Source organism: Phascolarctos cinereus, unplaced genomic scaffold, assembly GCF_003287225.1.
Source record: "Phascolarctos cinereus isolate Bilbo 61053 unplaced genomic scaffold, phaCin_HiC Scaffold_726;HRSCAF=1367, whole genome shotgun sequence".
In the NCBI taxonomy this organism is placed as follows: Eukaryota; Metazoa; Chordata; class Mammalia; order Diprotodontia; family Phascolarctidae; genus Phascolarctos; species Phascolarctos cinereus.
Window position 1 is genome coordinate 28487724 of NW_027556098.1, and position 12492 is coordinate 28500215.

At 39.0% G+C, this 12492-nt stretch overlaps 1 protein-coding gene across 2 annotated transcripts in view; it reads left to right on the top strand.

Moving 5' to 3' along the window:
- The window catches only part of CYFIP1 (cytoplasmic FMR1 interacting protein 1), a 176340-nt gene that overhangs the window by 65104 nt on the left and 98744 nt on the right, over nucleotides 1-12492 (top strand). For both annotated transcript variants that reach the window (XM_020992757.2, XM_020992755.2), the window contains exons 7-12: nucleotides 2130-2226; nucleotides 2362-2490; nucleotides 6070-6174; nucleotides 6509-6600; nucleotides 9432-9549; nucleotides 11443-11565. In XM_020992757.2, coding sequence (XP_020848416.1) covers nucleotides 2130-2226; nucleotides 2362-2490; nucleotides 6070-6174; nucleotides 6509-6600; nucleotides 9432-9549; nucleotides 11443-11565 — 664 coding nt within the window. The remainder of the gene's footprint in view (nucleotides 1-2129; nucleotides 2227-2361; nucleotides 2491-6069; nucleotides 6175-6508; nucleotides 6601-9431; nucleotides 9550-11442; nucleotides 11566-12492) is intronic.

Here is a 12492-nt window from a genome sequence, read left to right on the forward strand (position 1 = left end):
TTATGGATCACTTTACATGCATTATCTCATTTGATTCTCACAAAAATGGTAGATGAGGAAATTGAGCATCAAAGAAACTCATCCAGGGTCACACAGCTAGTAAATGGTAGAAATGGAGTTTGAACATACAGTCTCCCTGATTCCAAGTCCAGCAGTCTTTCTACTACAACATATTGTCATGGTCCTTTCCCTGTACTTTTTGGACACCCACATATACCACCTCACTCTGACTTTGATGTAAATCTCTTTTACTCCTTGGTGAAGTGAAAAGTAGGTATTTACTTTAAAAGCTTGGGGACTACCAGGATATGTTTTCTGTTAGCTATAGTTCCATTTTTATGTAATCATACTTTGGGGAGTAGAGAGAGGAGACTGTATACATGGAAGAATCATACAGAGAAAATAGTAAGAGATAACCTATAAACAAGAGACATGTCTTTGAGAGGGTGCACTTTCATTGGGGAGCTAGGTGATTCACTGGATAGAGTGCTGGGCCTGGAGTCAGGAAGACTCATCTTTCTGAATTCAAATCTAGCCTCAGACACTTCCTAGCTGTATGACCCTGGGCAGGTCACTTAACCCTGTTTGCCTCAGTTTCCTCAGTTATAAAATGAGGTGGAGAAGGAAATGGCGAACCACTCCAGTATCTTTGCCAAGAAAACCCCAGATAGGATCACAAGGAGTAGATCATGACTGAACAACAATGCCCCTTTTACTGCATTTGGTATTTTCTTCCCTGTCTTACTAGGCAGTTCATGGGTTGCTGTTGGTTGAGGAAAATTCACCTGGTAGACAAACTTCTGGGGATGAGCCTCTCCACCCTGAGCTAGTCTGGTCCTTGAAAGTTAGACATCTAAACACTGGACTCATGTTCTATCCTTTTCCAGCTTAATAGGACCTTGCAAATCCTGCTCTCCCCTGGGATAGCCTTTGAGAATCCAGAATAACTTCAAATCAAAGAATCAGCAGGAATTTATTGAGCATTGACTGTGCCAGGCACTGTGCTTATCCCTAGGGAAGGAAGCAACTGAATGGTGTCTGCCCTCAAGGAGCTTACAGTCTGTTGGCATCAGAGTAGAACTTTTGTGTAGGAGACAAGAGATAAAGCAAATTTGAAGTGGGGGAGAAGAGGGATTTTTTGCCATGTCATTTTTATTAGTTAGTCCATGAAAGTTTTCAGTTATGTAGAGATCCATTTAAGCTAGCCAGCCACCCTGGTTCTGCATGGATAGGATTTGCATGTGATGATGGAGGACAAGATGAAAGGTCAGCAACAATAATGGGTGAATTGTTATTAGGACATTGAAGTATAAGCCAGTTAGAGCTCTAATAGATGGTGGTTTGGTGTAGTGGGAAGAGCGCTAGACTTGTGACTACAGTGAGGGGGCTCAGTTGGAATCCCAGCTTGCCTGCTTGTTGTCTGTGTGCTCCTGGGCAAATACCTTAACCTCTCTGGTTCTTCATAGGTGGTAGATCTATATCACCTAAAACGTTCCTTCACATTCTAAATTCTAGGAAATACAGCACCTAACTGAATGAGCCCGGGAGAGAATCATCCTTAGTTTTGGAAAGGGGTTCATAACCCTTTTTGTCCTCATGGATCGCTTTGGCAGTCTGGTGAAATCTGTGGACCTTCTCTCAGGATATTATTTTTAGGCGCAGCTAGGTGGTAAAGTGAATAGAGCTCTGACCTTGGAGTCAGAAGGACCTGAGTTCGAATCCAGCCTCAGACACTTAACACTTACTAGCTGTGTGACACTGGGCAAGTCGCTTAACCCTGATTGCCACACCAAAAAGCAAAAAAAAAAAAAAAAGAATATTATTTTTACATGCATGAAGTAAACCACATAGAATTAAAAAGGAAACTAATTCTGTTGAAATGCAGTTATGAAAACTAATTTTTTTGGAAATTTAGGTCATGGACTCTAATTTAAAAATCTTTGATTTAGGAGAGGGGAAGCTTAAGTGAACTTGAACGGTATATGTCTGTAAATCCAGTTTTCCATAGATAACTGTTGTGATTAAATTATCATCTCCGTTTAACTTATACATATCTAATTTTAAAATATTCAGATGGAATTATATTGTCTTCTTGGAAATAACTCCCTCTTCTTTTTTTTCTTTCAAAGAGCTGCTCAGTTTTTGCGTAAAATGGCCGACCCGCAATCCATCCAAGAGTCCCAGAACCTCTCCATGTTCTTGGCAAACCACAATAAGATTACTCAAGTAAGCTTCCACCATCACTGTTGAATCAAGCATAATTACATCTGCGTGCACAGATGCCATGGCAATCAATGGTCTGTGGGTTGGCTGGTGGGCGGAATCAGTGGGCGAAAACGTTCTCATTTTTTTGTATTCCAGTCTCTACAGCAACAGCTCGAGGTGATTGCTGGTTATGAAGAGCTCCTTGCAGACATTGTAAATTTGTGCGTGGACTACTATGAGAATAAAATGTACTTGACACCCAGTGAGAAACACATGCTTCTCAAAGTAAGTTGCGTGGGAGCAATTGCTGCTAGCCTTAGACAGTAGTGAGGGAACAGTGTGTGTTCTCATCAAATCACAGAGCAGGAGTCATTTTGACAAATGCCCTTCTTTCTTCTTGTGTTCATTTATGAGCTTATAAAGTCATTTTCCTCCCTCTACCTAGTGGGCACAGTACAGTTTAGTGACAAATTTCTGATTTGTGTATTGCGCAAATTGGAAGCAGTGGGGTATAATTATAACTCTGTTTTAGAAGAAAATGTGCTTTTGAGTGATGAGATAAATGGATCAGATGCCGTGCAGGATAAAGTATGGCTTATTTCTGCAAAATAGGTTTTGTCAGAGTGATTTCATAGTAAGACTCCATTTGTTAATAATCTTTTAGGGTCATTCTCAGGGGTAATGTCTCAAATGGCAGTATATCAAGGATATACAAGGATTTCTCAGGGCCACACAACCAGGGAGTGTCAGGCACAGATTATTATTGACTCTTAAGTCTGACATTTACACAGTGCATCTCTTAGGCAGAATCCTAAATTGAAATATCATTTTGCTCAAGTTGGACTGTTGGTAAAGAAATATAGTAATTGTATATATTTTGTCTTGTGGTGAACTAGACTACCTTGTGTCCATTTTGTGTGTATTCTGCATGTCCTTTTACGTGGACTTGTAGCTTCCCTATTAGAATGTAAGTTCCTTGAGGACAGGAGATATTTCACATTTGTCTTTATCTCTAATACTTAGCATAATGCCTGGTACGTAGTAGGTCCTTAGTTAACATTTGTTTGATTGATAATTTAAATTTAGCTGGTTTCTAGTTTCTATTTAGTACAGTAGCAGGACAAACACTCTTTTGACTTGAGAACTCTTAAGGCTTTTTTTAAAAATTAATTTATTTATTTTGAGTTTTCAGCATTCGCTTCCATAAGCTTTTGAGTTTTAAGTTTTCTCCCCCTCTTTCCCCGCCTTCTTCCCCAAGGTGGCATGCAATCTGTTATATAGGCTCTACATATACATTCCTATTAAATATATTTTCACATTAGTCATGTTGTAAAGAAGAATTAAAACCAGTAGGAGGAACCACAAGAAAGAAGAAACAAAAAAAACAGAAGAGGGAAAAAAAAGAGCAAATAGTATGCTTCAATGTGCATTCAAACTCCCTAGTTCTTTCTCTGGATGTGGATAGCATTTTCCATCATGAGATTTTTGGAGATGTCTTAGATCCTTCATTGCTGAGAAGAGCTAAGTCTATCGAAGTTAGTCATTGCACAACGTGGCTGTTACTGTGTACAATGTTCTCCTGGTTCTGCTTACTTCACTCAGCCTTAGTCTATACAAGTCTTTCCAGGTTTTTCTGCAGTCAGCCTGTTCATCATTTCTTATAGCACAATAGTATTCCATCAAATGCATATACCACAACTTGCTTAGCCATTCCCCAGTTGATGGGCATCCCCTCAATTTCCAATTCTTTGCCACCAGAGAAAGAGCTGCTATAAATATTTTTGTACACGTGGGTCCTTTTCCCATTTTTATGATCTTTTTGGGATACAGCCCTAGAAGTGCTATTGTACTTTTTTATAGCCTTTTGGGCATAGAGAACTCTTAGCTTTTAAAAGACCACCCCTCATAGCTCCCACTCCTCCCTTATTAAGCTGAAGGTTATTTATTCCCAGCTGCTGCTTGCATAACCCTAACCATTTCACTGAAGCCATGGCCTATTAATAATCCTCCTCTTTTCATTTCTACTCATTTAAGAGCTGGACCAATTGGAGAAAGTGTAATGTTTCTCCATGGGGTGGAGATGTGTTCCTGCTATCTTCTTTTGTTAATTTATTTATTTTTAAGTTGTCGACATTCAGTTCCACGAGATTTTGAGTTCTGAGTTTTCTACCCATCTTGTCCTTCCCCCCACCCCAAGATGGCATGCATTGTGAGTACTCCTTCCCCTAATCTGCCCTCCCTTCTATCTCCCCACCTTCTCTTATCCCCTTCCCCTTCTATTTTCCTGTAGGGCAGGATAGAATAGCTTATTTCCAGTTGCTTGTGAAAACAGTTTTTAACATTTGTTTTTAAAACTTTGGGTTCCGAATTTTCTCCCTTCCTCCTTCCCCACCCACTCTCATTGAGAAGGCAAGCACCTCATGCTATATCCTTTTGTACCTTGAAATGCTTTTTTTTTCTTTTCATAGAAGCAGTGTTGTAGAGGCTGATGAGCTTTTATAATCCTACTATAGTTTGGATTATGGATAGTATAGAATCTTGTAGGTTAACGTGGGTACCTAACCACAGTTGTTTCCATTGGAAAAGAAATTCCAGATTTCTAATAACTGACATGCAAATGAACTTTTGGAACACAACCCATTCATAAATTGGGGGCTGCCAGTGGCTTGCAGTATTCTGAAGCAAAAGCAGGAACATACTTTGTTTCATTTTCCCCATAATTTTTACTTGAGCTATATGCCTGGTAAAGGTGGGTGGTATGTCATGCTGCTTGCAAAGCATCCTTGAAATAACAGATGCTTCTGTGGAATGGTCCCTGTTACTTGCACTCTGGGTATAACCTCTAATCTAAAGCATTAGACTTCAGTTGTACAGTGAATGCTAATTCAGAAATTCCTACATTGACAGAGAACAATTGAAGAATCATAGCTTGATAATTCAGGAACTATTTGTATTGTTCCAGCCATGTCAAAAACATTCAGCAATTGTGTTTGATGAGACTTAGGAGATAAAATTAGAACAGTTACACACAGTAGCACGCATAAGAAAGTCTCTGGGCTTAGAGGAATCAAAATTTTTTTTATAATAAATCATACATTTATTTTAAAGGAATTCTTTGGTAGGCATATAATTTTAACATTTATTAAAGATGAAAGCAAATTTGCATACTAATGAGATAGATGTCTTTGTTTTTACATAAAGAAATTAAATCTTGGGGGCAGCTAGGTGGCGCAGTGGATAGAGTACCGTCCCTGAAGTCAGGAAGACCTGAGTTCAAATCCGGCCTCAGACCAAACACTTGACACTTACTAGCTGTGTGACTCTGGGCAAGTCACTTAACCCCAATTGCCTAAAACCGAAAGAAAAAAAAAGAAAAGAAAAAAAATTAAATCTTGGCAGAATATTTGATACTGCAGGATGTAGAACATCTTCAGTGTTTTTCAGAGTTGATCGATATTTTGATTTTATAATCACCAATGCTGACAATGCCCCTTTGCATAAATACATAGCACGAAATGGCAGAGGTATGTTTAGGGCCATTTCAGAAATTCTTGGAAATTCTGTCCTAATCCCAAGCCAAAATTCATTTAATGATTTTGTATGTACAGTAAAAACACTGCAATTCATAACACACAATAATCTTGAATCTGAGCCAAGGTGCTTCTGCAGTGTTCATTGGTGCTTCGTAGCGTGACAGCATGCGTGGTACGTTCAGAGCGGAATGATAATTCTTGATTAAAAATGCTTTATTATGAAGAATAAATTTTGCTTTAAAATTAAACAGTTACAGCATATGTGACATGGTATTTGGGGTGATTAAATGTATAGATTAAAGTCTTATGGAAAGATTCTGTTATTTTACAGGTGATGGGATTTGGACTGTATCTGATGGATGGAAGTGTCAGTAATATCTACAAATTAGATGCCAAGAAAAGAATAAATTTAACTAAAATAGACAAGTTCTTTAAGGTGAGTTAATTTCAGAGTCATTTAAACTATGTGATGTGGATAAGTACCATTGAAGAATGTTATTTTTGACTCTGTGTCCGCACGCCTTCCCACAGTGCTTGGCACAGAGTAAACAATAAATGCTTGCCCATTGATTTATTGACATTGAATGTGAATGTTTTCTTTTCCGGTTATTACATTGCTTCTGTTCAGCATTATGTGGTGAGCCAGGTGAAAGGGAATACCGCCTGGCCATACCTCTCCGCGGGGGGAGCGCCATATTCTTGAGACTCTATATATTTGGTAAATGACCATTTATGGTGACACTCCCCCCTTTTTTTTCTTTTGAATGTAGCAACTTCAGGTTGTTCCACTGTTTGGAGACATGCAGATTGAATTGGCACGATACATCAAGACGAGTGCCCACTATGAGGAAAACAAGTCTCGGTAGGAGTCCGTTGCGCTGCTCATTTGCCAGATTTGTGTTGCCCTGCTTATTCCTAGCTTCCCCTTCAGCCCTCTAGAACCCAGCTGAGAACACAGAAGTAAGCAGAACCAGATCTCTGAGAAGCTGCTCTCAAAGCCCACTTTATTTTGTAGTAAAAGTACTTTACTTTGAAGAGCTTGACTTAAATCAGTAGCCTCACTCACAATTCTGTGCATTTGGTTACCTAATTTCTTAGACACCGCAAGATTTTAAAAGCAGTAAATTAGAAGGAGATGTAGGTAGAGGCAGGTGCACTGATAGTGGTAAGAGCTGATAGCCCAACATCAAAGGAAGACACGTTTTAGCTCTAAAAATGCAATAATTCATGGCCATTGAATGTAGGGGCAGATAGGCCTACAGAGCTCAGTATATGTGTGAGAGCATTACTGTGCTCTCAGTATTATAATTGTTATTTTTAATAACCCTGAGTCATCAAGAAAAAGCAGTGTTAAATTGGTGTACTTTGCATAAGACATCTGTGGCCTAGTAAAGGAGAGCTGGCCTCTTAAGTTCCTTGAGAATGACTGTCCTTTGCCTCTTTTTGTATTCCCAGCCCTTCCCACAGTGCTTTGCACGTAATAAGTGCTTAAGAAATATTTATTGAATGAATGAATGGGTTCTTCGGCTCATAGTCAACATAACAATTCCAGCACCCTAATTTTACAGATAAGGACATTGAGGCTGGGAAAGAATAAGTGTCTTATTCAAAGTCTCAGAGATAGTGATGGGCAGAATTTGGATTCAGGTCCTTTGTATTCAAGGCCATTGAGTGTTCTTTTTCATCATGCCACCTCACTTCTTTCAAGCACCCTCCTGCACTTACTACAGGAGTGACCCTGGGCAAATCACTTGAACTCTTATTGTCCCAAAGCAGTAATAATCTAGGTTGCAGAGAAGGTGTGTATCTGCATGCAAAAGAAGAGCTTTCTTCACCAGGAGTTCCTTACACTGATGTGATCATAGTCTGGTTTCCCCCTATACTCTCCAAGAAATTATTTTCTTTAAAATGTTAGGAAAGTATGTATTACATATCTTCTTTTTTGTTTTAAAAATTTTTAAAAAATTTTTGCTAGGCAGTGGGGTTAAGTGACTTGCCTAGGATCACACATCTAGTAAGTGTCAGGTTCATTTCATATTTTGTTGATAATGTGTTGAGAAAGATATATATGAAAGAATGGTGTTGCCTGGGAGGCTAAAGCTGGTGGATTGCTTGAGCTCTGGAGTTCTGAGTGGCAATGAGCTAAGCCAATGTGTGCAAGTCCAGTAGCAGGAAGGTGAGCCCTGCCCTAAAAGCAGTTGCCATCGGCTGCTTTAGGAGGGGCCAGCAGGAGCAGATTGGAAATAGAGGTCAGAGTTCCCCTGCAGATCAGTGTAGGATCAAGCCCTTGAGTGACTGCTGCATTTCTAGCCTAAGCAAGATAGGGAGACCCAGTTAAAAAAAAATTGTTTTTTTAATTAATGCTTGGACCTGGGCTGTCTGAAATATCTTTCTGTGTAGGACATCTCATTACCATATGACATTAGATGAATGAGGCATTCAGGTAAACAGCCAGAGTCTCTGCATGCTTTGGTCTGCAGGATATCTTGGCTTCCATTGATTATAATTGGTTGGAGCATTTCCCTGATCTGTGGTCTTTTTCAATTACAAAATAAAATAAATTGCCATCCAGAGGTTCTTTTCTCTCTTCGAAAAAACGGATATCTTGTTTTTACACAGCAAAGCTAACACCCAAACAAACTGCTTTTTCAAAAAGTAAATTCTTTGAGAAAAGAGAAAGAAATAAGCATTTATAAAATTATAAATATCTCATTTAATCCTCCCAGCAGTCCTGCAAGGTAGGTGCTGTTACTGTCCCCATTTTACAGTTGAGGAAGTTGAGGCAAACAGGTGATTAAGTGACTTGCCCAGGGTCATAGTAAGTGTCTGAGGTTGGATTTGAACTCAGGTCTTCCTGACTCCAGACCCAGACCAAGTTGCCTCTAGAAAACAACTGGATTGTTTGAAAGCAGGCAGAACCTTTTTTTCTGATGGACGCTACTCTTCATTTTATTTTCATGCTTCTGTAATTTTGGCTGGTGCGCTTATGCCAACACATTGTGCCTTTAAGAAATGAAGAATGTGGTTGTCCAGCTGAGAGATGGTTCAGCAAGCCACAGGGATCCTGGCAAGGACCTCTGAAATCCCTAACTCAGCCAGTTTAATGAATAATGTGCTGGTCTAAATCATTTCATTAGTTTAAAGTACCTACGTGCTTTTGCTAGTTGCTGTGCTAAGTGCTGGGGATACAAAAAGAGACGAAAGACAGTTCCTGCCCTCATGGAGCATACAGTCTAATGGATGAGACAACATGCAAACAAATAGACACAAAGCAAGTTATTTATAAGATAAATAGGAAATATTTAACGGAGAGAAGACATTAGAGTTAAGAGGGGGCTGAGGAAGGCTTTCTTTATTTTTATTTTATTATTTTTTTTTGTTTCGTTTTCTTGGTGAGGCAGTTGGGGTTAAATGACTGGCCTAGGGTCACGCAGCTAGTAAATATCACGTGTCTAAGGCCGGATTTGAACTCAGGTCCTCTTGACCTCAGGGCCCGTGCTCTATCCACTGTGCAAGCTAGCTGCCCTGAGGGTTTTCTTCAGAAGGTGAAATTTTAATTGCCTTGTGAGGAAGTTTCATGTGAGGAGATACGGCAGCAGTATCTGGAGGAAGAGTTTCAATTCAGTCATAATAGTTTGGTGATGCTGTGTCTTTTGCTTCAGGCAACTAAAATTCTGCCCCCTCTTCAAATAGATGGACGTGCACGTCTTCCAGTAGTAGTCCCCAGTACAACATCTGTGAGCAGATGATCCAGATAAGGGAAGACCACATGCGCTTCATTTCAGAGCTGGCCCGCTACAGCAATAATGAGGTTGGTGACGTGATAAATGTGCTAGACTTTCTTCACACCCACTGCATACCTAATGGACTGATCTGCAGGAAAAACAATGAGCAAGCCTGAAATTACAAATTAGAGTCTGGAATACTGTTTTTAATCTCGCATTTAAGACAAAAGTTTTAGGAACCTCAAAGTGGTAATTTGTAGTGTGTTGCTAAGTGAGGTGAGAATAACACAGAGAGAAATTGCACTTCTTGGGAGGAGGTAATTGGGAAAAGGGGGAAAATAATTCGAGACACACTTCAAAGAAAGTTGATAGCACTCTTATACAGAAGAAAAATCTCTAATGGGGAAAAAAAAAATAAAACACATCAGTCCTATCATTTATTACATTCTTGCCTCTTTCAGTTGAATCATCGGTTATAAGTGCTACCCAACTTTCTTCTTGATACTCTGGTATGGTACATAGCTTTTTTCAGTAACTCTTCTGCAAGGAACCAGTTTCTAAGTAGCTCTCACTAATAAAGTTGGCTGGTATTACTTGAATGTAAAGTCGCGTTTCTCTAGAGGACAAATTGATGCATATATCACATCTCTTATCCTGCTATTCTGCCTCAAAAACCGGCTCTACATTTGTCAAAACACAGTTTATTGGTTAGTAGGGTAGGTAGCGTCCTTCCTGGGCTGCGTAGACCGTGCTGTTAGGTGGTCTAGGGGTGCTTTAGATGCTTTGCTGTTTTACCGTAAGAACCACAGGCTTTTTCCATCTGTCTTGCCTCCTAAACCTTATTTGTACTTTTTCCCTCATTAGTATGCAAAGGTGTCCAAACAGAGATTGTCTTATTTGCATCCCTAGTGTTTTGCACATAGTATACACTTAATAAATGTGTTTTCATTCATTACTTAATTCATTGATCATACTGTGTGACCATGGTCTTGGTCCTGGTCTGCCTCCAGCGCGAGCTCCAGTCAGATGTGTTTGATTGGTTTTGAATAAGTGGAATAGATTCTTTATGAATTTATGGTATGTTTAATTGGTTTATTTGTAAAATATATATATTCCTTTTTTAATATTATAGTCATATCCCAACGCGTGCACACACACTCACACCCCCCCCCGAGCTCTCCCTTGTAACAAACAAAAAACAATCACATAAAAATCTGTCAACAAGTGATCTTGTCTGATATTTGCAGTTTTCTGTACCAGAATCCCCCATCTCTGTCTGTGCTACATTTTCTAACTTACGAACCCATAACATACATGCATATTTTATTTAAAAGTTTTTCTTTTTTATTATTATTTATTATGAACTTAAAAAAATAAAAAAAATAAGCATTCTACTAAAGTAATGTGTAAAAGAAAATTATCGATGAAACTTAACTTTTGTTAGGTACGGTTTTTTAAAGTATCTATTAAATTTAGCTTGACACCTTATCAAAATTACCCTGTTTGCCTCTGTCCCCTTCTGAACTTTCTTCTGTTCTCTTCTGGGTGTGTGATTTTTTAAAATGTTTCATTGAGAAAACACATATTTTACACAGAGCTGTAGCTAATGATTTTGGCACCTGGGGCAAGGCGAGGGTCATAGAGGCTCATTTGGGGAGTAGGTGAATTGGGGGAGGGGGCAAGGATGGCTCAGGATGAGGTGGCCATCACTTTAGCCATTACCTGCCTGGGAGAGACCCAGAGTTGCCTCGCACTGATTACTGCTCTGATTTCCCTTGAATCCTTCGTTGTTGGTCACCAGGGAGTGCAGAGTTTAATTCACAGAATTTTAACAGTGTACATTCAAGGCCTTCAGAGAAGTGTCAATGCCTCAAACAGAGAAGTCTCTAAAAATCTCTTTATTTTTAGAAATCAATTAGCACTTCACACTGTACGCATTCTTCTTCTTCACACTTGGGTTTTTATTTGCTGTATTTCAGGTAGTGACTGGATCTGGACGACAGGAAGCTCAGAAAACAGATGGCGAGTACCGCAAACTCTTTGATCTGTCTCTCCAAGGATTACAGCTGCTGTCCCAGTGGAGTGCGCATGTCATGGAAGTGGTATGTCCTTTCTATCCAAAAAAGGGGTTTTTTTGAACTTGAAGAAGGTTTAAGAATTCAGTCATTTGAAATGAATTCAGTTGAATCTGGGAAGAAGTGCTCAATTTCTGACCCTTGGATAAATTGAATACATGATAAACAGAGTAGGGAAGAGGAAGGAGGAAGAAAGCAGAAAGACTTTTGTTTTCATTTTATATTTTAATTTGGCCATATTAAGAAGAACTAATTTTAATTTTTTAAAATTTATCTCTTTAATGTCTTTTATTTGTCTCTCACAAATGAAACACAAGTTTTTAAGTGGTGAGCATCTATTCAATGCATTAGACAGTTGGACTAAATGTCTGTCTGCAGCAATCTTTTTCTTTTTTTTGTGGGAAAATATGCCATGTTATTTATAAATGGTTTAAACTGGACTATTTTACAAATTAGAATTTTTTTCTTCTTATACTTCTCTTTTTATCTTAGCTACATTAAAAGATAATTGTAACATATTTTAATCAGCTGGAGAGAACTTTTTGCCCTAATTTCTCTCTTTCCTATTTTTTGGTGAGGAAATCTGGGTTATGTGACTTACCCAGTCACATGGCTAGAGAATGTTATGTGTTTGAGGCCAGATTTGAACTGAGGTCCTCTTGACTCCAAGGCCAGAGCCCTCAAAATAATTTCTAAGCGTAAAAGAGACCTGTAAACAAAATGTTAAGCAAGGCCCAAGATATGAAAAATCATGATCAACTAGAGGGTGGTCAGAAATCAGAAAGGCTTTCTGATGTGGCAAGAGCAAAGACAAAGAGGCAAAAAGTCTGGGGTGTATATGAGGGCATGTGATCCAGACTGGATCATTGTGAGCATAGTGAATAAATAACATGAGATAAAGATGAAGAGCCAGGTTGTGAAGAGCCTTGTTTGCCAGATCTTACTTGTTAGACA